A 27,833-nucleotide genomic window follows, 5' to 3' on the forward strand; every position below is an offset into this window, starting at 1 on the left:
TAATTCATCTTATAATGCATTTCCCCAGCCAGGATCAGAAAATATGGAATATTACTGGTTTGGAAAAGCATCTAAAAATAAATGGGGGGGGAAGACAGTGAGAGGAGGAAGGTAAGAAGCAACTGAGAAGGATATGAAGATCCTGAGAGCCAGGCGTTCAGACTAACTAACATAACTTAAAATGGTTCAACTATATATCACTGCAAATAGAGTTCTGACCAAAAAATAATAATTATTTTTTATATATATATATATTGCTATGTCATTCATTTCAACTAAGAGGTTCGAGGTCCCGTGAGAGGCGGTCCTACGGGAAGCACACCTCCCAGCTCACAGCAGATTAAGGCTTTTGCTTCCCCGCTTTGGAAGGGAAGGGCGCTGAAGCAAACGGATCCGCGCCGGGCAGCTCTGTAGTCCTGGAAGACAGAGGGGCAACAGAGACAGATCCTGCTATCGCCTGTCTGTTGGTCTGAGAAACCACTTTGTAAGCAGCTATGGGCTTGACTTCGAGACCCTGCCCATCTTCTGGACTGTAGTGACGGGAATATTTTGACAAGGACTGCGGACGGAAAGGCTGGTTAACTACGGAGCCCAGCACCGCTTCCTGGGGCAGCACGTGTCCTCCTTGGCTTCTCTCACTGGCAACGCCAGCCTGCTCTGGCAGCATGCCCTTAGAAGGGATGTTCTCCTGGGTCTCCATGGCTCTTAGGGAGGAGGGATGAGTAAACGTGACAGAGGGATACTGAGATCTCGCCGAAGCTGTGGAGCCATGCGCTGCTGAATCCAGAGTTGGGAACATCGGGTTAGCTCTGTGCTGGACATCGCTTCCTTGACTTAGGAAAACGGGTGGTGTGAATGGTTCCTTAGATACACTATGGGAAGTCAACTCCTCCATGCTTTTCTTTTTAGTGAAAGGGGCTCTCAGAAATACATCTGCTTCTTCTGGATGTCTGTGAGCCACGCTGCCTTTGGAGATAAAAGGAGCTTTGGTAAAGACATCCACCTCATCAGGCACTTTTCTTGAGCTTCGGAAAGGAGCCGTGGCAAAAACATCTGGTTCATTAAAAACCTCCCCGGTGTGTGACTGGAAAGCAGGGAACAGCGTCTCCCCTGCTCTACTCTGGGAAGACTGGGAGTGGGAATCTTCTTTGGAGGCCTCACGTCTTTCCCTGGGTGCAGCCTGCAGGGTCCCCGTGCACAACTTGCAGGTTTCCTCCTCCTCTTCCGAATCCATCAGCAAAGGCCTGGACCCGCTGCAATCCAAAATATCTCCTTCGTGGTCTGTCCCCTCTCCTTCACTGCTGTAGAAGGAGCTGTTGCTTGAAGGCCCATCTCTCGTTAAATAGTCTGACTCCGAGTTGTGCTGCGTTTTCAGGATCTCAGGCTGACCCTTGTACAAAGCAAGTCCATCATTGCCAGAAGGTCCTTTAGGGAGTTCAAGAGCTACAGCTGGGAATAGGGACGGATCCCTCTGCAGACCTAAAAACGCAAGAGAAGAGTGTTACTCAACAAGCTCCAGCTCCTTAGTCATAAGAATGAAAGGTACTTCTTACACAAGAAACATCATGCTGTTCAGATATAAACCACCATCACGCATGGAAAATGGGGAGGAGAGGGAGGGCAAATAAAAGAAAATAAAAATGCCAGGGAAGTATTTACAACACACGAACTGACACACAACTTGGCACTGCCTCACAGCTCGGGGAGACCACAAGTACCAGTTCTGAGAAAGAGATGGAAGATGTTTGACACACAAATGGGCACACCCAGCACTCTCTCAGCACCATTCCACAAGGTTTTCTCTGCCACCCACCACAACGACACCATCGGAAGGGTTTTCTCTTGGTAACGCCGCTGCCTGGAGAGAGGCTCCAGCAAACAGACAGGTTTTGCCATTGCATTCTGCACTGTTGCTTACCGACTGCCCTACAAGTAGACAGACAGCTCGGCACAGCCTCCGAGAGCCATCCCACGGGTACGTGGAATTACACTCGGGCACGTAAAATACCCAGGGATGCCCTACAATCTGCTGCAATAACATACATGTTCCAAAGAATGAAGGTCAGCCCTCAGCTTTTAATGAATCCTGGCAACTATAGCAGCATTATTTTAAACCACTGCGAGACAAATGATTTTTAAAAATCCATACCATGATTTCAAATCAAAGTTCCAACAAAATTATAACAATCTGGCTTGCTTCTGTGTTAGGGTAACAAGACAGTGCGAGGGGAGGATGCTGTCCTGCTCCTCTCCAGTTACAAGAGCCCAAGGTAGGGTTGGTTTTGCCTTACAACGCACACAGACAGAACAGAAGATCTCTTACCTTCAAAGAGCTATTGGCAGCTTAGGAGTATGTCATGTCATGGACTCATGTTAGCAAGAGGATAGGAAAAAAGGCACATAAAAACTAAGCAGCATGAACTGCAGGAAGAAGGAGGGTAAGGAGGTGGTTGGTACCCACCGAGCGATGGACTAACCAAGCCCCCCTGCTGCCACAACAGAGCACCGTGGCATCCAGACTCTGCCCGGGGTAACCCTGCCCCTTCGCACGCCCGGCGCAGCCTGCGAGGCACCGCTTCTCGATCAAGGCTGCGGACATCGGTGAGTTAACCCGCTCCCAGTCACTTCTCACAATTAAAGACACAGTAGGCATTCATTGGGCATCAAAATCGGTATTTATTGGGAAACTATTCACTTCGATACATTACACTGCTAAATAAAGACAGTGTAGATACGTGAACATTTTATAAGTTACTCTACAAAAATACTATCTATCTTTCCTGAAGCCTATGTTGTCAGCAATGGTTTAACCTTAGATGCTAATCTCAGATTACAGGAACAGTACGGCTACGGTGGTGGTTTCTTCCAGGCTGGTTATACATTTACCAGGTATTATTGTGAGATTTTGAGAATAGAGGCTGAAGCAGAGCAAGACCGATTGCGACATCACGCAAATGCCCCTGAATTACCCAGTTCTCACTGAAATACAGCGTCCAGGAAAACAAGGAAAGGAAAAAGGCATTTATCACGGTGAACATTATGCCCGTGCAAACCAGTGACCCCCTTCTCACAAGAACAGCGCAAACAAGTCATTTGCTCAGAATTTTCTTTTCAAAGAGTTACTTGCATTAATAAGCGTCTATGCTGATGGAAGCTCTGACGCTTAGGACAGAGTAAGAGAAGGGGGGACAAGATATAAGCCCGTTTGCTCAGGACAGGAGCAGCATGCTTCTCTCAGCTTGCAGGCACTGTACGATAGGCACAATGCTCTGTTGTCGAAAAAATTACTCTTCCCAATGCTTTCTTGCTCTCTCTGCCCATCACAAGCGAGAAGGGCACCAAACATGCTCAGAAGCAGTTTTCTCCCTCGCTAAGGAACACGCAAGAGTTGCGAATTACTCTGGGAGGGAAAAATGAAGTGATGCTTAGGTAGGAACTTCCAGCCTTCAGTTAAGAGCTGGTTTCGCTCAGAGGTGCTGGGCAATACAGCCAGAAGGGGAGGGGGGGGCCCTGATCCTTTGCAAACAACAGAAAAGGGCCCAGCAGTATTAGGCCACAGCGGGTTACCCAAAACGGGTGTGGATTTACCACCTACGCTGCCATGCTCTAGTGCTCTCACCTTGAAGGAGGAAGACCTGGCTTCCAGACACCAGCCACAGTAACTCTCGGGCACCTTTTCTTTCCCCCGTTCTTGGGTTCCACGTTCGGTTCCGTTTGCAGAAAGCAAGGGGACGGTCCCAGGCGGAGCTGCGGCGGCACCACCACAACAGGGCAGGCAACGTCATGCCAGCATTTCCCTCTAGCTAAAATCCGGGGGTGCGTCTAACTAGACAGCGGCCTCCACATCCCCTCTCATGGTTGTTAGTCTCGCGTGTTAAAAAAGGTCTGAGCTATACATAGACACTAAAACGTGCAATCGAACCAAAAAACCCCAAACTCCTTTGTGTACAGGTCAGGTTAGAGCCAGCGAGAGGGGCTCAGTGCACTCCTGTAGACAGCCTCAGCTACAGGCTCTGCAGGGGATCCCTTGGGAGGCTCACGCTGCATCGCTTCCGGGATGACAGAGGATTCGAGTTGGCCAGTGCCGATGGATGCTTCGATGGTCGGGGATCAGAGACCAGCAAGAATGAAGCGCTCGAGGGATCGCTGCACATGGAAAGGCAGTTCTGTTGCGTTACAGTAAAGGAGAGAAAGGGTCGCTCCCTGGGCTGGTGACAGCACGAGAGTAAAGAACAAATCTTGTCAAACTAAGAGAGCACCTTTCTGTTTGGAGCCCTGTCCCTTCTCTGTGATGACCCGGCTCCCATTCATGCCAGGGGTGTGAAAAAAGATACAGGCAGATGGTCTGTGTGAATCAACACACAAAGCACCCACAACCCCCCGTGCAAAAAGAGACGCCTCTTTCGCGGAGGCGGCGTTTCTAACATCTGCCCACGCCAAGAGGGACACCGCCAAGGGGCAGCTGCCTCTGGTCCCCTCCTCCTCCAGACTCCCGGGATCTGTGTGTTACTTCACGGGGAAGCATCCCGTACATTTTCAATGACTGCTCGGGTTTTAACACATGCGCACTCCTAACGCAAGCTTTACGGCATAAAATCTTTGGAGAAGCTTGAGCTCGTAGATAAGGTTTCTCCCTGCCCCTGCACAACATTTGTGTATTATTTTTATTCCCGGGTGGGATACATGCACTGAAGAAACAATTCCTAAGCTGTAACTCGGGCTCTCTCTGCAGGGAGAACCTTCATAATAAAACCACTTATCCCTGGGTACCCCAGGAATACACCCTGCGGCTATTCAGAGAGCAACCTGAAGACAAGACCATTGACCCCGCGTTACAGCACCGACACACGCAGATCCCCCCGTCTTTTAAGGAAAATGATGCACCGAAGTGGCAAAGTACCGAAGCAACCGTCAGGAAAGCTAGAAAAGATTTACTCTCCCCATTACCGGGGGCTGCAAGGAGGCAGAGCGGGCACCAAGGTGATGATCTCATTCCTGGAGCAGAGCCCAAAACAAGGCCGTGAGGGCAGAGAGAGACATTCCCAGAGTCTAAAGCTGCTCTCCCACTGAATAACTCTGATTTCACAGACCCAGACTCGGGAAGGTCTCAACACGTGGTAACAGAGAACACAATTACTACTACGCAAGATTATTAGTTTGGCATTTAAAAAGGGTCAAAAGACTTCTCATTCCTTCATTCTTGGAACAGTGAAGTTGTTTCCTTGTATTCCAATTCCTGGAAGCAACATCATTAAACACCAATAGAGGAGTATCCCCCAGCCAGCGCTGTCAGTGAGGAGGTACCAAAGCAGACCGAAGGGCAGCATCGCTGTCCCTGTGTCACCGGGCAACAACCTGGACAGCAGAGCTCAGCGCTTCTGCCCAAAGGCAGCGGCAGATCTGGGGTCTTCGGATCCAGAAGATGAGGAATTTGATGTTCTAGTTGTGGCACACTCGTACAGCCGCTTGCACCGTGCAGAGTGAGATCAGGGAGGTGGTAAACGCACCAACCACACACCACATCCCAGCAGTTTCTGAACAAGACCGAGCAGCTGGGGATGAACATCCTTTGGTTTTCCCCTCAGTTGTACCGTGCACAAGCCAAGTGTCACGTATGCGAGGCATTTTTAGGAGGCAGTCTGTGACTATCTAAGAAAAACATAAGGCGAGTTTCTAGGGGTTAAACTCCCTCCCGCGGAGGGCAGGAGCACAAGTCTCACACATCGGTGATGTCCTTACAACAACCCCAGCCAAGCGACCCACCCTTCCTCCCGAGGAACAGCAGGATCTGCTGCGTAGGCACGGCTGTCCCCAGAGCACAGCCTTTCAGTTACAGAAATAGACTACACAGGAACAAAGAATAAAATACAAAGAAAACCACCTTCCCCCTCGCCCCCCCAAATCTACGTGTCCTGCTGGAGTGATGCGGTTTCCATGTGCAGCGCCCACACGCCTCAGCCAAGTCCCGGGAACTCATCTCACCCGAGGAGCCCCATTGCTCAGAGCGCTCCCCACCTCATTCACGCTTCCCCCGCACCCACGGCAGCTGTTCCCCAACTCTGATCGATTCCCCGGAGAGTTCCCGAACTAGAAAACGTATCGGCTAAAAAGAAAATAACGTACTCCATGCAGACAGCAGTGCCGCACACCGTGTGCCCGACGACATTTTCTGTAGCCAGAGGCCCCACGTGCTCCACGGTTTAGGTTTGCCCGGATACCCCAAAACTTGCCGAACTCGGTCTTTGGTCTGAATCCCACCTGAACTTTCATTGTAACAACGATTGGTTTTTTTTAAAAATCAATTTTTAAATAAGGTGGTTTTGGAAAGTCACTGGAGGCAATAACCTGCGAACTTTCAGGCCGAAGAATACCATCATCGCTCAGTTACAGGAAGCCCCTCTAAAAATAATTTTGCTCTACCCAGACTCACTCAAGCTGCCACGGACTTGCATTAAATGGGCTGTGCAAGAACGCCAAAGGTCCGTCACAGAGCCACAGTGCTAAGATTCTTCCACCCGTCTCAGACTTCTCCAGCAGGTCACACAGTACCTGCAGCCCTGGCCAAGTCCCAAGGAGCCCCTGAAGACTTGGACAGCCCCAATTCAGGAAGCTGCACCTTCTGGTTCTGGGGCAGATGCTCCCGACATGGTGGATATTGTCAGAAACAACACAAATTTGCTGATCTCTGGATTGTGGGTGCTCATCCGGTTAAAAGATGAACAGGGGGGATTCTGAAAGGCAGGGGCAGTTTCAAAACCCAAGCCCCCTCAGAGGAAGCAAGAACCAACACCCAAGTTCCCACTGGTCCATTTAACATCTTGCCACCCCAAAAACCAGCGTTTATTCTTGCATCCAAAGCACAAACTTGACTTGAAAGGAAATCGCTCTGTGTACGGTTGCATTTGTTGTACCCTCATCAGGAGGATCCATCAAAATAGTCAATGCCAAGAACACTACGACCAGCTCCAGCCTCTCAGGGCTGAAAGGCTCCTCCGTCATCGCCAGGTGAACGAAGAGCACGTACCAGGCAGAGGAGGACGGGCCACTCTGCTGGGGTTTTGCTGACTGTAAGTTTGTGTTCTGTTACTTAACACCACCCAGCCCCACGACCCTTAAAAGGGGACAGAAACATCTCCCATGGCTTCAAACAAGGCTCCAACCACCGCTGTAAGAGAGAATCGCTCTTACCCCAGTCTGGGAATGCCGGTACCAAACACCTCCCATGGGGACACTGGCTGGAAGTTCCATTTGTTCCTTCACAGCAGCAGCTCTCACACAAACTCCTCACTTCTTTAGCACACACCAACACTAACCTAATGCCTGTAGGACAGTCACATTTTTTGGAGACCTTACAGTTAATCCCAAATATCCAGTCATTTCACCTCTCTCATTTTCCACTCATTCCGCAAGTAAGTGGCAAGTATTTTCTGAGGAAGGAGGTCTAGATAACAGGCATCTCTGAAAATGTATTCTTCCATCGTATCGGACTTCCCACCCAGATCCATGAACAGCTACTTGAGAAAGCAATAAAATAAACATTCACATCTGCTTATTTAATAGCATTATTAACAACCCAGTGCATTTATAATTTTTTCCAGAACCCTTGAACAAGTGCCATTAGATTTAAAATCTTAAACATTCTTTAAAAGTACTTTAATTCACAGAAATCTTTGTTTCTAATATACAGTAGATGGTTACTTTTTAAAATCCATTCTCTTTTCATATAATCTCAGTATCTGACTATACAATAACTTTCTATCTATAGTGTCTTCATGTTTTCCAGTCCAGCTTGCCTGTGCTTTAGGAATATAAAACAAAAAAATAATAAAGTTCTATCCACAATTTTACTAAGGTCATTTCCATAGTTCTCATGTAAAGCTTCTCTTGGAAAGTGCAGTATACACATGTAATGATACAACACACTTAAGCAATACTTTTATTATTAAGTGTAGGTTTTAAAAGAAGAGTAATGTAGAGCAGACACAATCGATGGGAGATCTATTTACAGAATTTGTTAAACTAAGTGTTGGGGTGGGGGAAGAGCGGAGAGACCGGAGATAGGAAAGGAGGAATCACAAACTTTGATTTCTTTCCTTCTTAGCGAGAGGTCGGTACATACACGTTTCAGTCGTTCATACTTTCGCACGTGGGAAACTGCACTTTTACTAATACAGCTACATACACATACACAAGGTTAGCAGTAAGCTATTAATTATTCCACTACAGAGGAATAGTCCTTCTGTTCAGAAAGAGCTTTCAAATACAAGATAGAAATTCCGGACTTCATGACCATAAGCCAATGAAAACAAGTTCAGCGTATCCAGCTAGTTGACAAACTAAGCATGTGAAGGGAAAAAGAAAAGGTAAAACCCATCACGTTGTAGCAGCACTTATTTCAAACCGTCTGAACCAAGCGCGTGCTTGTTCCCCAGAGACTGAGGAGTGGAATAAAGTCCACAGGAATCTTTGTCTACTGAAACAAATGGTTCCACACTCAACTGGTTTGCACTATATGCAGTTACGAGAGAAAACGGGGAACCCAGAACAGATACCGGATGCTTGACTAAAACCAGGATTAAAAATAGACAAACAACCGTAGGACAATTTGTTTCTTACACAATTTACAGTAGGTTGGGGGGGATTTTCATTTTTCCAGTCAAACACAGAAAAGTCACGGAAAATACATCTGCTGCTGCCACAATGCCCTTTTCATCCAAAAGAGGTCAACAAAATGCTAGTCACAGCCATACTCACATGTATTTGGTTCAAAACCTTGTTATATTTCACTTAGGGTCATTTTTGCAGCTTTAACAATCTGTTCTGGTTGGTTTGGTTTTTTTTCTTTTTTTTTTTTTTTTCCATTTTCCCCCTCCCCAAGGAAGCGCAGTTCATTCACAAGCAGGACTGTTAAACAGCAAACCACGAGCTGGGGCAGTCCAGGAAACTCTCTTCATCTGCACCGTCACCAGAGGTACCGGGCAAGACTATTGCAGAGGAACTCGGGGCTTCCTCCTCCTCTGAAGCACATCCTGGCAAATCTATAAACATCAGCTGCCCTAACCCGGATTCTGCAGGAGAGGGACGTCCCTACCCATTTCACCTGCCCCTTCATTAGAAAACAGGAACAAAACAAAAACCAAACCCAAAAACACAAATGCAGAGATTGAAAACACAGTTGTTCACGCACTAGTCTAAGGAGAGAGGAGTCTGTTGCGCGCAGGGATCATACAGCAGCTACGATTATCTACTTCATGTACAGTGAGGCTTTCCATGGCGCTATGCGTACATCTCAGCGGTGCTCCCTTTAGACACAGGCTAGCAAAGACAGTGCAGAAGGAACCACAATGGGTTTTTACCAGCTTTAGAGAGGACTACCTGGAGAACCGAGACAGACTCTTTCCCAGCGCATGGGAAGACAGGGAGAAAGGTGGGTGACTGTCTCCTGTTGGCAGATTGGTTTTTCTTTTAATTAAGGAAAAAGAAAAGAAAAAAAAAGCCCAAAAAGAACCACAACTGAAGATAACTCTTCTGGAAATGAAAACGGAGGATTAGGTACGTTACAGAAACTGCGTCTGCTACTGTGTCACTGCTACAGGTCTATGAGCTGATCCACCAGCAGTAAAGACCTGGCTATGTTGGGAAGACTGGACTCAGAGCTTCCACTGTTGTTTCTAGAATGCCCACCTGAAAGTGTGAGAGATAGGAATTCAGTATTGAACAGGACACACACACACGACAGTTTCAGATGTTCAAGAGCAAGCAAGCAAGAAAAAAGTCAAAGCAAAACAGAAAATTTGCTCAAGCTTTTCTCATCGTGATAGCAACAACATTCCCCTGCTCGCTCCTCCACCCGCTCCCCCCGCACCCAGCTCGCTGGCTCTGCCTGGAAAAACAGCGCAGCAGCCAACAAATCTCTACAAAACATTTCTTTTTCCCAGGTTTCTCATCCAAGCTGCAGAATTCTGTCCTTACTAAAGATCTACAGAGGGATTACAAGAACTCCCACAGCCTATGGAAAGGACTGCTCAAAGTTTTAGATCTCGAAAACTAGTTGCTGCTTAAAGAGCATCTTTGAGTTGCCAAGCTACTTCAAGGAGGGCTGAGCTGTCATGAGGCTTTCTCTAATTGGTACTTTTATACTGAAGGAAAGATGCTCCTCCTTATTCAAGGGAGCCTGTTTTGGCCCAACTTTCTGACTTTCAGCAGGAGCAGAGTTTCTAACGTCTGAGCACTTTTTTTCACGGGTGTCAGTCTCTGAAAGCCAGCACTAGATGCCGAGCTAGTACAGCACATCGCTGCTGGAAACAGAAAGGGGAGTTAGGGAAGTAAAAAAAAAAAAAAACAAAAAAACCAGCCACCAAACTTCTACCATCAAACTAAAAAAAAAAATAAAAAAAAATAACCACAACCAAAACAAAAACAAAAGAAAGGGAGCCCTGGAGGATGTTTATAAACCTACACTCGCATATGGAAAGTTGTAATCAAAGCTTTTCAACAGCGTGACTGCAGAGAGGAGACCTACCTGACCAGACTGCAAGCCCCTGCCTACTTCTGTCCCTCCAAGAGCTACCAAATGCAGCACGATGACTTCTTTTAAGGAAACAGTGCTGCTGCTTAGACCTAACCCTACTCAGGACTCCACGTTAACGGGATCTAGCTGTCAGGAATGCTGTAAAAGGAGAAACCTTCCAACCCCTGTCCTAAGGACTCTGACGGCTCCAAGTGCTTCAGAGGAGGTGGGTGCCGTACACCAAACTTCTCACGCTCGGCTCCCACAAGCACCTTTGAAAGACACGTTTCGGAGTCGGAAGGGAGAAAACCTCACTTTCAGCAGGAGTTTCAGAGTTATAAAGGGCTATCATCATCTCTCCTTCTTGTGCCTCATGCCAAGTTCACTTAGAAGTCAAAGGACCCCCTTCTACTGGCTTGAACAGTAAATAAGACCACCGGAGAAGGCAATTCTCCTTTGCACTGTAGCCACTTGTGCGCCCTGCCTGGCAGAAACTACTTCATGGGACCCAGAGAGGCTTCACGTCTGTCTCTTTGGACATGCAATCTTCTCGCAAAGAGAATTTAGAGCAATTTCAAGGCCAATGTAAATCAGAGCAAGACTAAGCTCACTGAACACTACAATGACAGTATCTTACAGTTTACAATTTGAATGACTTCACATGTGCTGCAGCACCACTGCCCCACAACTTCTCCTTTTTTCCCCGTCCCCTTTTCACCCCCGAATCCTGGCTTACCTTGTGAATTTTTGGATATCAACACTGGAATTGGGTCAAACTCATCTTCTGTCACTTTTTCAGAGCCCTCAGGAGCATCAAAGCCTGATATCAGGTTAGTATCTTCTGCAGCAGAAAGGAGAAACAGCAACAAGGAAAAGAAGCAAAGATAGCAGAGAAGGCTGGTTAGAATTGCTAAAAAAAGTGTTAGAACATCTTTAAGCTTTCAGAGATGGGGTTTAGTAGCAAGAGTTTCATTTAAAGGGTGAAATAAAGTTGGTAAGTCTTTGGCAAAGAAGGTAAGAAGTAAGAAAGCCAATCTTTCTACAAAAGCCAATCCACTACAAAAGTGGAGGGGGGTGAGGGGGTGGAAACAAACCGAAAAGCAAGCCAAGTCACGAGAACCAGAATAAGATTCGGCCAATCTGAAGGCTTAACCATAGTTCAAAAGCTGTGGTAAGCGCCTGGGGCTTAAGTTCCCAAGGACTGAAGGTATTCTCTGTCAGCATCCAGTGGCTGTCAGGTATTAGTACCGTTTGAGAGCACAGTCTGGCTCTCCAGTGACCAGCTCTCGTGCACAGGGAGAAGAAAAAGGCTGGGAAAAAATAACACAGAAGAAATTCCAGTCACCTACATGAGACAAAACCCCTGAGCTTTCACCTAGAGTGATAAAACAAGAAGTGCAACATGAAGTCAGATTTCCAAGGAATTTAAGTGCCTGAAGACGTAACTAGATACCGAGAGCGATTTTTTGAAGGCCCCTAGAGCAGTTCTGGCACATAATTCCATTGATTTCAAACCACGTCAACTGCAGTTAGACACTTGGTGGGAGGCACTTCCAACAATCTCCACAGCAGAGGAGACATTTATCTGCCTTATCAGGCAATTACATACCTCTAGGGACTTTCACACTCTCCCTGCGCATCACCATTTGTTACTTTAGACACCTAAAATATCTCTCAAAATCAGGTCCTCAATTACTAAATGAAATCCTTCTGAAAGCCCAGCAAGGACACGTACAAGGAACAGGAACGTTCCTGTTTGACTCCTATCATGAATAACAGCTCTTTACCCAAAGCTGACAGAGGAGCTAACAGGTTTTGTGGGAGATGATGCAAGAAGCCACTTGCGCAAATACACCATCCTCTGGAGGATCAGACCCAGAAAACCCCCCAGGAGTTTTATAGAAGACTAGCCTATAGAAGGGGTCAAACCCACAAAAACCTTTCACCTTAACAGAAAGTCTCATCTTGTCATCACTCTGTGTCTGGAGTTATTTATTTGTGGCTCTTCCCAACCTACCTGGGAGCCTCCGCAAACAGGCTATTTCCATTTCAGCCCATTTATACACACAATTGCTCACGGCTCCACTTGCTCTACGAGAAGCTCCTGAAGGAGCACTGCTCAATTATGGACCATCGTTCCTAAGGGGAGAGAAAGGCTGGCAAGTGTCCCTGTTTGGGCAAAACTCCTTCAGAAGCGTTTGAGCTCGCCTCAGGGACTACATATTCACCATCAGGAGAATCCTCCCCTCTCATGCACACGCAGCTTGGGGCTGTAGTCAGCAAATGCAAATTAAGGAATCCTGAAGGCTGAGCAAAAATTCAGAGGCCAGAAAACAGCTCAGTAAAGGCCAAGGGAAAGGATGCTACGGCACAGCTGGAGCATCAGTCCATGCTCAGACCGTGGCTGCTTTTCCAAACCCTCCTGGCCCCACTGATACCCTGCAGCTCCACAGGCTGGTTTCACCCACGGACAGCAGCGTCTGCCCCACGGGGGCTTCACATCGCCAAAGCCAGGACTGGCTAAACAAAGCAACTGAAAAGGAAAGCCTGAGCCAGACGTAGAGTTAGTGACCACAGCTGTAAAAGCAGGGTTTGAAAAGAAGGCAGAAATGAATGTTGGAAGATTTTAATATTTTGGCCCCCCACCCCACTAACAGAAGTCTCATTTTCCTCGTCAAACGTGAGCCCTCCTCGTTGCAAAGGGAGCAGCAGGGCAGCCTGGAAGAGCAGCAGTCTGTTAATTCGTTTCCTCATTAAGTCACACCAACAACGTTTTGGCTTTGCTGTGTTCCAGACACAGAGTAATAACTGCTCGACATACATTTCAAGCCATTTACTCAAAATAAAGTGGCATGGAAGTGTATTATAGCAATGAGCAATTACAACGACTGCTTGTTTAAACCCAAAAGCTCTATGAAAAACACAAACTCATTTTGAAGTGCCATCAAGTGTAAAAATTGATTACAGACTGTTTTTACAGCCATTCCTCTAAGGAGAGATCGGTTTCTGTTGCTATAGGGATACTTTACCAAATGAGCTAAGCAAAACCCATCGTCAAGGGGCACCCAGCATTTGTGCTCCGGGCCTCTCTTCAAGGCAATAAATAGCACAGAAATCCCGGTCTCCCCTCTCACCCAGGTGTACGTGCACTACCCAGTACTCACTACAAGCTTGGCTTAAGTGAGAGCCATCCGCTAACACTTGGTGGTGTCCCCAAGGGACACACGAACCACTCGCAACTGCTTTAGTCCATACTGGGGATGTGCAAGAGCTGAGCAGGAAAATTCACGTGCGAGTCACACTCCAGCTGATAGCTCTTCAGAATACTCCGGTGCCACCGCTCCAGCCACACGGCGTGGAGAGAGCCCGGATTTCAGCCGGATGCTCTGTGGCTTAGGGGGGAAATAATAAAAAAAATAAAGCAACATCTGAGTTAGGACCAGCCTCGCAGGGTCCCCTCCTCTTGCTTGTTAGTGGAAAGAGAACAGAACTCTGATCACTGCACGGTATTTCCACAATTCCACTCAAGCTCAAATACTGACGCACTGCAAGGGCTGATCTGCAGCTCTGCTGTCTGCTTCTGCTCCTCGGCTCTGCTTTTCTGTGTTCTTACAAAACCGTTCCATTTTCCAGTTGGATGTTGCACTTAGACTTTCATTCCTATTTGCTGGGACACTGCAGTTTGACTCCAGAACCTTCTCCTGATAACCTCTGGAAAGGACAACATTCTCTAGATGAAGGAGCTCAGTCACACGCCTCCTTTCGTTTCAAAAGCCCGTGACACCGGTATAGATGATTATCAGGCTCCCTTCCAGAATTAATAATGCAGCAGAAAGCCAGGTCTCACATCCCACATGCAGAAAGCGAGGCCGCGTGCACTCACTTCCAGACCTGAAGGAGGGCTGCGTACAAAAGCCTACCCTTTAAGCCGACTGTACCCCTTCTGCTGTATCCCCGCCTCACGGAAGATGCCATCTGTCTTGGCAAACCTTGCCTTCACAGTCAAGCTGAATACTTTTATCTGTATTTTTCCCCTTAGTACTTCAACACTCATTCCAAGTTTCACCAGCTTGGGAAGAAAACAAAACAATGGCTTGGGGGGAAAGAAAAAGTAACACCACCAGAACACAGGTCAGAGCATCTTGTGGTGCAAACCGGTATCAGCTTCACTCCACGCTCGGTAAAGACCACGTCCCGGGACTGATTAGGTGTTAGAGACAGGGGGCCAGTTTACCTTTGTGAGGTTGAGTTGCGAAAGCTACGGGAGCAAACTCATCCAAGAGGTCAGCAGCAGGGTTAGAAAGCAGAGAACAGTCAAGCAGAGAGTCTTCCCCGGTGAGAGAGTCTGAAGCCAGGTTAACATCCAGCACGGCAGCGTTAAACAGGACACAAACACCGTTAAGCTCATATTCTCACATTCCCCTTCCCGTCCGCTTAACATACAAACAGAGCTTCGATGCAAAGCCACCACAAAAACTACCACTTTTCGCACTGGAAAACATTCTTTACTGCTCTGCAGTGAGGGCAGAGGGATCCCCAATACCTTTAGGAACACCGAATGCGTTCTCTGGGGCTGACTGCCCTCTGAAGCTGAGTGTGCAACAACGAAATCCTCCCCGAGAGGCAGGTTAAAGCAGGGGGAGCGAAGGGGAGCGTGGGGAGGGGAAGGGTTGCAGGGACCCTCTGGCAAAACAAAGCGCAGTGCCTATTTCACAGGAGACCTCTGAGAAGAGGTCAAGCCCATCTCCTGCAGAAGTGGGCAGATAAAGGCCTTCACAGAGAAGAAGGGACACGAATTGCTTATGACCACGGCCCAATGGAACAGACAAAAACCAGTGACCGCTCCAGATTTCAAAACCACTTCACTGGAGCAACACCCTGGCACCTACAGGTGCGTAACGGTGGGCCGAGGGAGCACCGCACTGCTCCTCACAGGGAGGCGAGCAACGATGGCCTTCAAGGAACCACACAGCACACACTCACAAGACACACAAGCCCAGCTTACACTGGTGGGAAAAGCAGCAGAGACGCTTATGTTCAAGCAGACGGTGCTTTCCGATTCCACAGCCCACACCGGCGTGATGCATTCCCCCCCCCAGCGCCCTCCTGCCTCACCAACCTGTTCTGTTGGAGGCAACCGACTCGGTCTGTGACACAAGGCGTTGGGGCAACGGAGCCTCGAGGCCCGGTATGAGACTCTCAACAGCTACGTCAGGTTTTCCTTTCCAAACGCACAAAATACCAGAGCAGAGAAGAAGCCAGAGGTTAGTTTGCAAGACACAGCACAAGTAGGAACTAAGGCGGCAGTTATCCGAATCCTTTAGTGACCCTTTAATAGGTGTCAGCTGCGCCGGCAACAACAGGAGGCTGAACTTAGACCAAGGCTAATTTAATCACAAGGGAAGACTGTAACACATTAGTGTTTGCCGGGTTTGAGTTTTTCTGTGGTTTGGGGTTTGGTTTTTTTTTTGTTTGTTTGTTTCTTTTTTTATAATTTATTTTAATTTGTGCAAGCCCAATTTGAAATCTCCGGAGGCTGGAATGGGAGGTCACTAACACCTGCCCTGCAGCCGGAGGCCTGGGGCTGGGCAACCAGCTCCAAGCCTTGGCAAGAGCCTTTTCCAGCAAAAGGAAAACGCTGACCTTTAAGGAGTCCTCTTGCATTAGAAGTAACAGATCTTTAAAATACCTCCTGTGGAGCCCTTCCCATAAGCTTGTAAAAAGCCAAGAGGTGGGATCTTGTTTTCATTTTGAGTGCCCAGCGGAGCAAGGACTGCAGTTTGGGAACTCATTGAAAACACCAGTCCCCGGTGTCGTCTCACGTTGATGTCCATTATGTGGATACAAAAAGGAGATGTTTACAAAGGCTGGATAGAAAGATTTGGTTTTATACAAAGCATAAAGGGGAGGGGGAGAGACACAGAAGGTAACTGTCAGTCACACCAGGCAGGTGTAATGCCCGGCTGGGTCTCTCACTCAAGGACCAATAATGACCAAGAAGTTAAAGAACAAGGATGCACTCAAACACTAGGACCAAAAATGGACCAATTGGTAAACCTGGGAGATTAATGAATACTTTTGTCTGCATAGTAGTGTGTGTATCTGATTTGCAGGATCATTGCCTAAAGAATATTCAGACAACTGCCAAAAACTGCAAAAAGGAGAAGAAGAAAAAATTACTTATTTCCTACCTTTTTATTCAAAGCTACATGGTTGCAACCAGCGAGCCAGGGGACCCTGGTGGGACCCAAAACCGCTACAGCAGCTGATTGCAACTCACTGCAGCCTGCAATTGTTACCCTTTAGTACATTTGGCAAAATATGATTCTGCAACACTCAGATCTTTATACTGCCCGGAGCCTGTTGCATCTGGACTCGGGGCAGCCCAAGCAGGATTATTCTCGGCATACGCCCCAGGTGAAAGGCAATGCCGTCCTGCTGAGGGTCAGTGGAGAGCAGGCAGGCTCAGTGCCTGGGTCAGGGTTACACACGAAGTCTTTAGCAGAAATGGAGGGGTTTTTTGCATCTTCACCTTCAGTCAGCAATTAACTTTCTTCTATACCAAGACTAGAAGAACACACAAGGCACAACCGTGCCATGTTATTGTGCCAAATCTTTAAGTCTAGGTTTTAAATGCAAATACCAGGTCTTCCCTGCTCAGATCCTAGTCTCACGGGGAAAAGGCAGATTTGTCTCAGCATAATCCACAACTTCACACATCATTGCGTTTCACCAACATCAGTGGCTCTTTTGAGAGCCCAGGGGGGGGAAACACGCAGAGTTATCATGCGGGACAAGACATGCCATGTAAGACAGAGGGAGGAGGTGCCCTGAGTTTATTTTTACCATTCACAGCGTCTGACGTGCTACCGAAGGGGTCAGCAAGAGGCAGGATATCAGGGAGCAGAAGCGCAGTCTCAGGAGATTTGAGTCCCTCAATCAGTTTTTCTGGGTTAAGCAGTAAAAGGAGGAAGGCAGGCAACAGAGAAAAGGCAAAAAAAAAAAAAAAAAACAAGAAAAGACAACATTAATCAGGTGCTTGGTTCAGTGGCTCAGTTCAGTGTGTCAGCCTCAGAAAAGCACCTGCGCAGTTTTGTGTGCAAGTAACACTATCACTGAGCTATCTGAGGGCAGCTATTCCCCAGCTGGCCATGGTCATCCGAGACAATGGAGGGCATCCTCACCCACTGTGAGCTGCTCTCCCCGAGGAGCCACTGGAAAATAGCCTGCAGTTCTGTCACTCCTACCCAAAGCAAAAAAGCTTAGTGTGGCCCACTGAAAAAAAATCAAATTTAAAGAAAGGAAAACCGGGAAGGGAGAAAGGAAAACCGGGAAGGGAGAAAGGAAAACCGGGAAGGGAGAAAGGAAAACCTTCAGTTTTTCCCTTCTCACCTTCCTATGTCGGAGAGCTCTTTGTCTCTATACAAAGAGCTCTTCTCTTCTTTGTATAATGAGAAGAAGCAGAAGAGATGACCAGAAGGCCAAGATGCTAGAGCCTGGTATACACCACCTATTAATTTGCTTAAGAATGGAATACTTGCAGCCCTTAAGAGCTTAAGCAAAACCAGAAGTTACTGAGACACTGCAGTACCAGCCATCTGAACTTGCCCTTGGGTTAAACAGTTGTCTAGTTACCAATTAGTTATTTCAATTCTCAGGTTTCAAATCAAAGGTGTCATTCTCAGCAGTACGACTCCTGTGGTTCCCATTATCCTTCACAAAGAAATTCAGATAGCCTGGGCAAAACGTTAATCTCAATTATTAATCTGGTGGATGAGTGATTTCACAATCATACTAACCAGGTTTTCAATAATGAACTTAATTATTTCGTTTTCACCAGAGTTTCTTCACAGAACAAGAAGATAAGGAATATTTTCAGGATTTGCTAGAAGTAATCACCTTCAGTAGAACAGCACCGATAAAATTTGCTCCACACGGACAAATCTGGCCATTTCAACTTGTCAAAATGACCGCATTTATAATCTACCATTGGCATGAGCTGTGCCTCTGCCACAGTTATACCTTTACAAAATATTTACATCTAGATTTTATGTTTTGAGTTCAAAGGCTGGTGTTATTATTTATTATCCAAAGAAAACGTGACCATAACTGCCCAAAAGCACAGGCTCTGGAATACTGCTGTATAAAAGACTTACCACGCCGAGAAAGCCAAAGAAAAGCTGAAGTTGCACTGTTACATACACAGCAATAATATTGATCTTTTTTATTGCCCTATATAAATAATAAAATAGCCTAGCAGCTTTGGAGCTACTCATTCAAAGCAGGACAAATTCTACTCCCCACGAAAAACTTCACAAGCCGACACACAAAAGCAACCAGGAGGGGAAGGAAACCTAAAAAGCAACCCACGAGGCAGCTGTTCTATCATCAAAGGCCCAAAGAAGGTCAACCGAAAGGAAAAACCTGATGGAAACAGCAGCCTTGAATGTGTTGAAACCTTCTCACCTCCACGAGGAATACTCAGTTTTAAAGGTCAGATCTGCCAAAGCAAACGTCCCCCAACTGCAGAGGCACCACCTGGGCTTCTCAGCTGCACAGAGAGGGGCTTTTTCCTTGGATGAACCGAGGCTGGGAGCAGGGGCTTGGCAACAAAAAGAGGTGTTAATGCTGTTAAAAGTGGGCTAGGAAGGATGGAACCGATTACAGCACGTTGGGAAAACATAACACAATGCAGCAGAGAGAGACTTGAGGACAAGAGGTTGAGGAACATGCTCAGGTCCTTTGCCCGGAAGGGAAGCGGTAAGATACCAGGGAACCACCCAGAGTACAGCTGCCAAAACCAGCATTTGAAATCAAATAATCCAGGGTAGCAAGGCCCAGGACACAACTGGGGGAAAAATTATGGATTGTCTCAGAGCTGGACAGTTTTAGATGGGGTTTGGAGTTCGTAAGCTGTAAAGTGACATGTATGTACATGGGGAATGTATTCCCACTTTAGAGACTCAGGCCTAAGATACACAGAATCACAGAATGATACGGGGTTGGAAGGGACCTCTGGAGATCATCTAGTCCAACCCCCTGCCACAGCAGGTCCACCCAGAACAGGTCCCACAGGAACGTGTCCAGGCGGGTTTTGAATGTTTCCAGAGACGGAGACTCCACCACCTCTCTGGGCAGCCTCTTCCAGGGCTCTGCCACCCTCACAGGGAAGAAGTTCCTTCTCATGTTTAGGTGGAACTTACGTTCAAGTTTGTGCGCGTTGCCCCTTGTCCTATCCCTGGGCACCACTGAAAAAAGACTGTCCTCTTGACACCCACCCTTTAAGTACTCATAAGCATTGATCAGATCCCCCCTCAGTCTTCTCTTCTCCAGACTAAAAAGACCCAAGTCCCTCAGCCTTTCCTCCTAAGACAGATGCTCCAGGTCCCTCACCATCTTTGTAGCCCTCTGCTGTACCCTCTCCAGACTCTCACAGGTCAGCTCTTCCCAAGGCACTTGCATCAACCTATATCTTCAAACCATTATATACAGTGATCATTCCTTTTATGATCCCATTTCTAGGTGTCCTGCTCCTTGAAGTCGCCCTCCTTCAGCCCTACCTTTCCAAAGGGTTTCCTCCGTTTCCATTACTGCAGATTTTCCATTTAACACAGTGGAACTGCCTCTTTCTCAGGTACTAGAAAGTTGCCTGTTAAGCTCAGCCACACTTTTCAACACTCAGAAATCATGAGAAAAACCATGGTGGTGTTCTCCCTACATGTTCGTTTTCCCTCCTGTCCCCTGGGCTCAGCTGGTTTTATGCAAAGATTTACACTGTCAGCGTCTTATTTCGTTCCTTGTCTTCTAAGATCTCCTTCTTGTTTCCTTCCTTGTTGGTGCTGATCTGCCAACGCTCCTAACAGGTACCCACTGCACCTCTTAGGGCAGGAGTAAAAGGAACTTTATCCCTTTTGAGTGAGCCTGAGAAGTTCAACAAAAACAAGGTGGTGTCAGGATGAATGGGAAAGAGATACCAAGAGTAACAAAAACAAGACGCATCAGTCTGTTTTGCCTCAGCTGTTCGTTTCCGTTGTGTTGCATCTTGTACTAGGAATGAGAGAAAGTACAGGAACAGCAGTCGCTTTAAGCCGTGGGAAATTCATGTTCAACTAGGAGGAAAGGAAAGGTTAGTGAAGGCCCAGCGAAACCCCCAGTTCTGCGTTAGCAGGAACACCACCTCTACCAGAGTTAGGTTTGGTCTCTTTAGCACAACATGCTTATTAAAAACACACACGTGTGCTAAAGGAAGTTTTTCTGAGTCCACATTAGAGTCCAAGAACGCTCCGTGACTTCACAGGGGGAAATAAATCCTGCTCTTAAGCCTCTGCTTCACCACAGCTCCAGTGATGGAAGCGGGAACAAGGAGGGCATCCTCTGCACACCAGGCTGCTTCCCTGCTCACGAACACTAGGCAGCTGCAGGGTAACTATATCCAGGCCTAGAAAGAAAAAACAGTCTCTTCTTGTGATACTGAACTGCATTTTGGGTCCTGCTACCCAGGGAATTCTCTAGCAGAAGTTTAATTTGAATTTCCAAGAGAAAAGCTGCTTCTCCTGCAAGTGGAGCCGTGGCTGAGACGGTGAGAAGCCAGCAATGCTAACTGATTTAACGAGTAAGAAATCCAGCAGTGCAAGGAGAGGAGGAACTGGGATAACTGGTCTCGTTCCTGTCACCTGGACAAACACAACAGCTCCAAGTCACACATACAGAAAGTGAGCATCATCGCAGAACAGACTCCACGAATAAAGCAAACGGCACAGAGGAGGTATCTGCCATTTGCAGAAAGAGATGAAGGCTCCAGCCTCGGGCACGGACTTCTCTACAACCCCCTCTCCCATCTGCCATCCCCTTCGCAAAGATCTTTTACTGGAGGAAAACCAAGAGAGAGGTTTTGCCACGACAGCACCAGTTTCTTTTGACTCTCCGGGCACGTGGGCACACAGGCACAAGCTGCGTTTTAGAAATGGTCATGATGGCAGAGAAGATCAGTTATACAGCAACGAGACAAGAAATAAACAAATAGAAACTTTTTCTATGCTGCAGTTTCAGGGCCCATTGCAACTAATTTTGTGCATATACAAAACTAGAGAGCTAATTAAATTAGGGAGAACTCTGAGAGCCAAGACCGGAGTGTGACAGGACAAAGCACATTCTGTATCAATCACCAATTAAATTCAGGATTATATGGGATCAGAGGTCCTTCTGCTTCAAACCCAACAGACGTACCCAGGTTATCGGCAGACACGTGAACAAACCTGAGGATAAACAACGTTTAGAAAATGTAACCCAATATAAAGACATTTTATATCTTACAGCTCCTGAGGGCTCTCAGGAAGGGCTTTTATCAAACTCCAGCTAGGAAACGTGCTTTAATTGAGAACTGTGCTCTTCCCCAGACGGCCTACCGAAAATCGGCCAGATGCTTTCCAGGTCACAGGGAAATCTTGATTCGGGTTCAATGATCTCATCCTTGAGATTTCGTTTTCTGTCGGGTTTTCTCCTTTGCTCATTTTCAGTGCTGACAAGAGGCAGCACGTTCGCTGTGGCTCTGCATCAGCTAGTGAGGATGCTGGCTAAGTGAGGTTCATTAGCAAGTCTTAAGAAGGTGTCCAAGCTTAAAATCACACAGGGGGGATTAAAAAGTGCCCGATCAACCCTTTCCAGAGCTAAAGTCCAGCCACATGCTGCAGCCTTTAGACAAACGTTTCGCATTCTTCCTAAATTCCCAGCTCCTCACAGTAAGAAGTTACTGATTGTTTCCCATCACAGTCAGAGTAAGCAAAACATGGTGCAGAAAAAGCAAAGCAGGAGCCTACAGCTCTCAGAGGCAGCCCCAGATGGCAGTCGTTGGTAGCTTAAGAGACTTGAAAACCAAATCACTTCCTCCAGGAAGGAAAGCAAGAGCCTTTCCTCTGATTTGCACCAACATAAGAAGGAAGTAATGCCATTTAGCATCAGCAGAATTAACGGATTTATATCATGGGACAAGAAAGCAAGATCAGTCATGCGTAGGTTGAGAAAGAAGCACAACTTTGGACAATCCAGTGAGAAAACTTTGACCTTTTTCTTCAGATCTCTTCGTTTCCAACACATGCACAAATGTGATTTTTGAGATTTATAATTAATTTGCGCAGACTTTGCATGTGCAGCACCCCCACTGCCAAAGACCACAAGTTGGCATGCTGCAGTCAGACCTGGCCATACGCTCGTTAGGCAGCAAAGTATACGCAGGAAGCATTTTAAGAAGGACTCAGGTTATGAAAAAAATATAAATCAAGAGACAAGGGAGGCAAATGGGGTTTTAGTTAGAGCAGGCTATTAGAAAGAATAAAAAGATTCCTGAGAAACTTGCAAGTTAAAAGGGCAATGAAGGGCCAAAATCTCTCATAGTTTGGTAACACACTGAACAACCAAGATGCAACATCTCAAAGCCCAAGGAGTCCACCAGGCAGGCACCGCACACGGGACGGACGGTACTCACTCGTGTACTGCGGAGGAATAGCAAAAAGAAAGACAACTCAATAGAGCACACAGCAGAGTTCTTTTCTTCGGATGTCAACTGAGAAAGAAAGACAAGGTTGTAAAAATCCTGCTAAATCAAGTACTCTGCGAGTGGGAAGGCACGTTCCTGAGGCAGGTACGGATTAGCCACTCGGGAAGACTCCTGCCTATCGATAACTAGTAAAGACTAAAGGAAGCCTTGCACGTTATTCAGCAAGGGAGGACTTGGACTAATCAAGGGAAGGCACTGGGCTTTCATTTTCCTAATGGAGCTTCTGCCAAATGGAATTATTTCTTATATAGCACAAATAGAAAGAGAAGAAAAAAAAGTAATTAGCATGCTTTAAATACACATGCATGTGACACTAGAAACACCATAGAGAATAGCAGGACAACATTTAACAGTGGCTCCTTAAGAGATCAAAATCAAACAATTTTAGTTTAACTTTCAAGATCTCAAATATTTGTCAAATAAAATCCCTTCAGATGAAACTCAAAACCCAGAGGGAAACAACACTAGATACTATGAACACTCATTCAATTGAGATTCCAGTGGTCCAATGGCTTTGTTGCTCCAAATCACCACACCATCATATTGCGCTCCCAGTTAATGATACGGCAATTAATTCATCGAGTTACCAGCTGAGTTCCCAACTCAAGACGTAGACTCAAATCGTTAGCACACACCGATGTGTGTGCATGTCTGCAGTTACTGCATCTCATGTGTCATCTTGATAGAAATACGAGTTCTTATTAGAAATACAGTTTTTCTTCTCCAGTTGTTATAAACACCCTGACATAGGGCACACATTATCTTAGAATTTATGGGCCTGGGGTAGAGAGAATTACGTTGATTAAAAACATTTCATCAAGCATTTTGTGCCAAAAAATAAAAGAGCCCTCCTACGTTTGTAATAGGGGCCCTGTTAAAGCAGCTGAACTTGTGTGTTTTGACAAAGGATGTCAAGGGTTTGAGTCCCAGCTCATGTTTCCAGCTGCTGGAAACTGCCAGCTTCAGCAATCTGCTCTCAGCCCCTCATTTTCAGTTCTTCAAACATTGCAATAGCCTGAGCCTCACCTCCAGCCCCCTGCAGAGACAGCCTGGAAACCCAGCTCCTAAAGGGCACGCATTAGAGCACAACCAGAAAAATCCAGTTTTGCTTAACACACCTATTTTTGAAGCCAATTACATTTTGAGCAGGAGAGGGGTTATCAGGGGCACCCATTTTTGATAGCTGGCTCGAGGAATGGGCCAAGGGTGTGGACACATTTTGTTCTGAAACCACACTGCAAGATACCTGCTTCCTCAGCCCTGATAAGCATCCTCTCAGGCTAACGTAAAAACACACAGGTCCATGAGTATTTGAAGGAAATAAAGGCAAAAAAAAATAATCCTTAAAGTGCTATTTAAAAGCTTTGGAGAACTCCAACATGGCAATGACTCTCTAATACACGATGCCGTTTGCCTTTGCATCAAAAATGAGAATCCAGTGTGTGCCCAGACGGTTCAGGCGTGCTTTCCCTGCCTGCGTTTCCTTCCCCAGCTACGGCTGCGTGTTTATTCCTTAGCTGTGCCCACCGCGGAATTTCTCTTATCTCACTTTCTCTTCTGGCCAAGACAATGTCGCAGAGGCCGCTTGGTGTTGCTGCTGTTCTTCAAACAAATAACTACATTAAAGGCACATTTGTCTCTCAGCCACAGCCCAGATGCTGAGTTATTGTAGGGAGTAAACGGCTGTGTAAATTCACAAAGAACAATCCACTCTCTTTTGAAAGGGGGTACAAAAAGATTGACTCATTGTGCCAAGACAGCATTGTACTGGGTACTGATGGAGAGGCCACCAGCACCACCACCCTGCCCACAGGACCCAGCCCCGTGAATCAGCATGGTGCAATCAGAGGGGCAGTTTGTCCTCCATCCAGCCACAGGGAGGACCAGAGCGTCTCCTTCTGGGCTCTCACACCTCACAGAATCACAGAATCTTCATGGTTGGAAGGGACCTTTGAGATCATCGAGTCCAACCTACACACACATGCAAAAAAAAAAACACCCACCCAAAAAAAACCCCCCACAAAACACCACCCAACCCAACCGTCTCGGGCACTAGAGCATGCCCTGAAGTGCCACATCTACACGTTTCTTAAATACCTCCAGGGATGGCGACTCCACCACCTCCCTGGGCAGGCTGTTCCCATGTCTGATAACCCTCTCAGTAAAGTAATTCTTCCTAATACCTAATCTAAACCTCCCCTGCCCCAACTTTACACCATTTCCTCTGGTCCTGCCATTATTCCCTTGGGAGAAGAGGCCCTTTCAGGGAGTTGTAGAGGGCAATGAGGTCTCCCCTCAGCCTCCTCTTCTCCAAACTGAACATGCCCAGTTCCCTCAGCCTCTCCTCGTATGAGTTGTTCTCCAGACCCCTCACCAGCTTGGTGGCTCTCCTCTGGACACGCTCCAGCAGCTCAATGTCCTCCCTGTAGTGAGGGGCCCAGAACTGAACACAGCCCTTGAGGTGAGGCCTCACCAGTGGAGGTGGTCAGCCTCACTCACTGCTGCTGCTCAAAACATCTCCTTGCTCGCTCTGCTGCCAAGGACCCCCACACCCACCCCCTCATCTCTGCCCTCTTCTGCAGGCAGGGCTGGACAGCACAGGGTACCTGGGAGAACATTTATCTGGAACCAGCAAAAGACGACCCCCCCCTCTCCCACCCCAAACAAACCAGTCCTTAAACAGTCGGAAAGTGATATTTTTTGGCAGTATCTCAGAGGGCATTTCACTGGGTCCACCCTTCACTTTCTCAAGAACTTGTTTATCTGAGCAGATGTGTCCAGAGTACAGAGGATATATCTAAAACATACCCCGACACTAACGGATGCCTGAAGAGTGCAGGTAACCACGTCAAGACAGCACTTGAGCATTTCAATGTCAGCGGTTAAAGAGGGACATGGGCTTAAGCAGAAGTATCCACATGCTCTGGGTCAAACCTCTAATTAAATACTTCTGCAAAGCAAGTCTTCAGGATTGAGTCCCAAGTCCATTCATGCCAACAGAAATGATGTCAAAAGAAACAAAACCTACTGCACAAAACGAGCATGAGAACTCTAGACTTGGGACTATTCATGGAGTGAAGCCTCAATGACAAAGGGAAGAATCTGCCTTGAAGCTTCATAACTTGGTTTAATTTCAGGTCTCCGGAATACCCTGTGCAAAACTTCACCTCCCATGCTCCTACCAGCTAAATTCGCACCGATAGACGTGAAGTAGCCACACGTAGCAGAAAAATTACGATTCTGATCAAATACTCCATTATGGCTAATCAGCAGTGAGGCTTGCAATAAGCTTATTAAGAGGAACTTGGCTCACTCTCCTACACGTGCACAAGGAAAAATGTTTTCAGTATGAATATTTAATTGTCCCTTATTTTAACAGATGTTTTGCCATATTTTTACATCCCTCTTGCCAGCTCCTCTTACTGGTTACAATTCCATTAAGAATTGCAGCCATTATGCGTTGGAGAAGGAGGAATATACTGAAAACCATTCTACTTTCACTTGATTATTGTCCAGAGCTGGTATTTCTGCCTTCTATAGGGTGCTACGTTACCTCTTCTCCAGAAGCACTTACCGAGAAGGTTATTACCCACAACAAATGAACGACACCCTCCTCTAAGATACCATGCATCCGCGGCACCGTGATCCACGGAAACAGGACAGTCTGCTGAGCTTGCTGTCCTTGGTTTGTCTTTACACATTGAACCATGTGAACTTTGCACAGAACCAAAAATGTGATCTAACCCTACAGAGAGCGGGCAGACTCAAACCCACATCTGTCAGATGTCGCTCCATGGCAGTGTGATCCTCCAACGTATTTAGGCTGTCTAGGGATGCATCCTATGGCTATCTGTCATGTGTTAAGCATCACAGAATGATATGGGGTTGGAAGGGACCTCTGGAGATCACCCAGTACAACCCCCTTCCCAAAGCAGGTCCACCCAGAGCAGGTCCCACAGGAACGTGTCCAGGAAGGTTTTGAATGTCTCCAGAGAAGGAGACTCCACCACCTCCCTGGGCAGACTCTTCCAGGGCTCTGCCACCCTCACAGGAAAGAAGTTCCTCCTCATGTTTAGATGGAGCTTCTTATGTTCAAGTTTGTACCTTTTACCTCTTGTCCTGTCACTGGGCACCACTGAAAAAAAGACTGGCCCCCTCCTCCTGACACCCACCCTTGAAGTATTTATAGGCATTGATCAGATCCCCCCTCAGCCTTCTCTTCTCCAGACTAAAAAGACCCAAGTCCCTCAGCCTTTCCTCGTGAGAGAGGTGTTCCAGGCCCCTCATCATCTCTGTAGCCCTCTGCTGGACCCTCTCCAGCAGTTCCCTGTCCTTCTGGAACTGGGGAGCCCAGAACTGGACCCAGTGCTCCAGATGGGGCCTCCCCAAGGCAGAGTAGAGGGGCAGGATGACCTCCCTCCACCTGCTGGTCACACTCTTCTTGACGCCCCCCAGGATGCCATTGGCCTTCTTGGCCACAAAGGCACCTCGTGGTCAGAAATCTGTCACAGGAATCTGTGATAGAAAGGTTCATCTGTCCTGAGCACACAGGGGAAAGGTGGGAAAGGTCTCTGGCCAACACTCTGCCCCCCTCAGGTGTCGGCACAAGGATGGAGTTTGTGACTTAAGCAAAAATAGCAGGCGAGCCCTGCGCCAGCCCCTGAGGTCCCACAGGCTCAGAGCGCCAACAGAACCAGCTCTGTGCCACAAAAGGGGAAATGCCAACTCAAAGCCTCACTTATGTCTGCACTGAAAGCCTTCCTGAACAAC

General features: G+C 47.1%; 2 protein-coding genes across 2 annotated transcripts in view; both read right to left on the reverse strand.

Annotated features, from left to right (window-relative positions):
- Positions 1-340: 340 nt before the first annotated feature.
- On the reverse strand, positions 341-6,999 carry LOC141475651 (uncharacterized protein FLJ45252-like). Its single transcript, XM_074164099.1, has 2 exons — positions 6,912-6,999; positions 341-1,479 (listed from the first exon to the last, which is right to left on the reverse strand). The coding sequence occupies exons 1-2, from the start codon at positions 6,997-6,999 to the stop codon at positions 341-343; spliced, it is 1,227 nt and encodes a 408-aa protein (XP_074020200.1).
- A 2,590-nt stretch (positions 7,000-9,589) lies between these two features.
- Positions 9,590-27,833, reverse strand: part of AAK1 (AP2 associated kinase 1) — a 79,713-nt gene continuing 61,469 nt past the window's right edge. Inside the window, exons 17-20 of the mRNA XM_074164100.1 lie at positions 17,357-17,458; positions 15,630-15,731; positions 11,247-11,351; positions 9,590-9,684 (exon numbers count right to left, since the gene is read on the reverse strand). Of these exons, the coding sequence (XP_074020201.1) occupies positions 9,590-9,684; positions 11,247-11,351; positions 15,630-15,731; positions 17,357-17,458 (404 nt within the window). The remainder of the gene's footprint in view (positions 9,685-11,246; positions 11,352-15,629; positions 15,732-17,356; positions 17,459-27,833) is intronic.

Source organism: Numenius arquata, chromosome 26 (assembly GCF_964106895.1).
Source record: "Numenius arquata chromosome 26, bNumArq3.hap1.1, whole genome shotgun sequence".
Lineage (NCBI taxonomy): Eukaryota > Metazoa > Chordata > Aves > Charadriiformes > Scolopacidae > Numenius > Numenius arquata.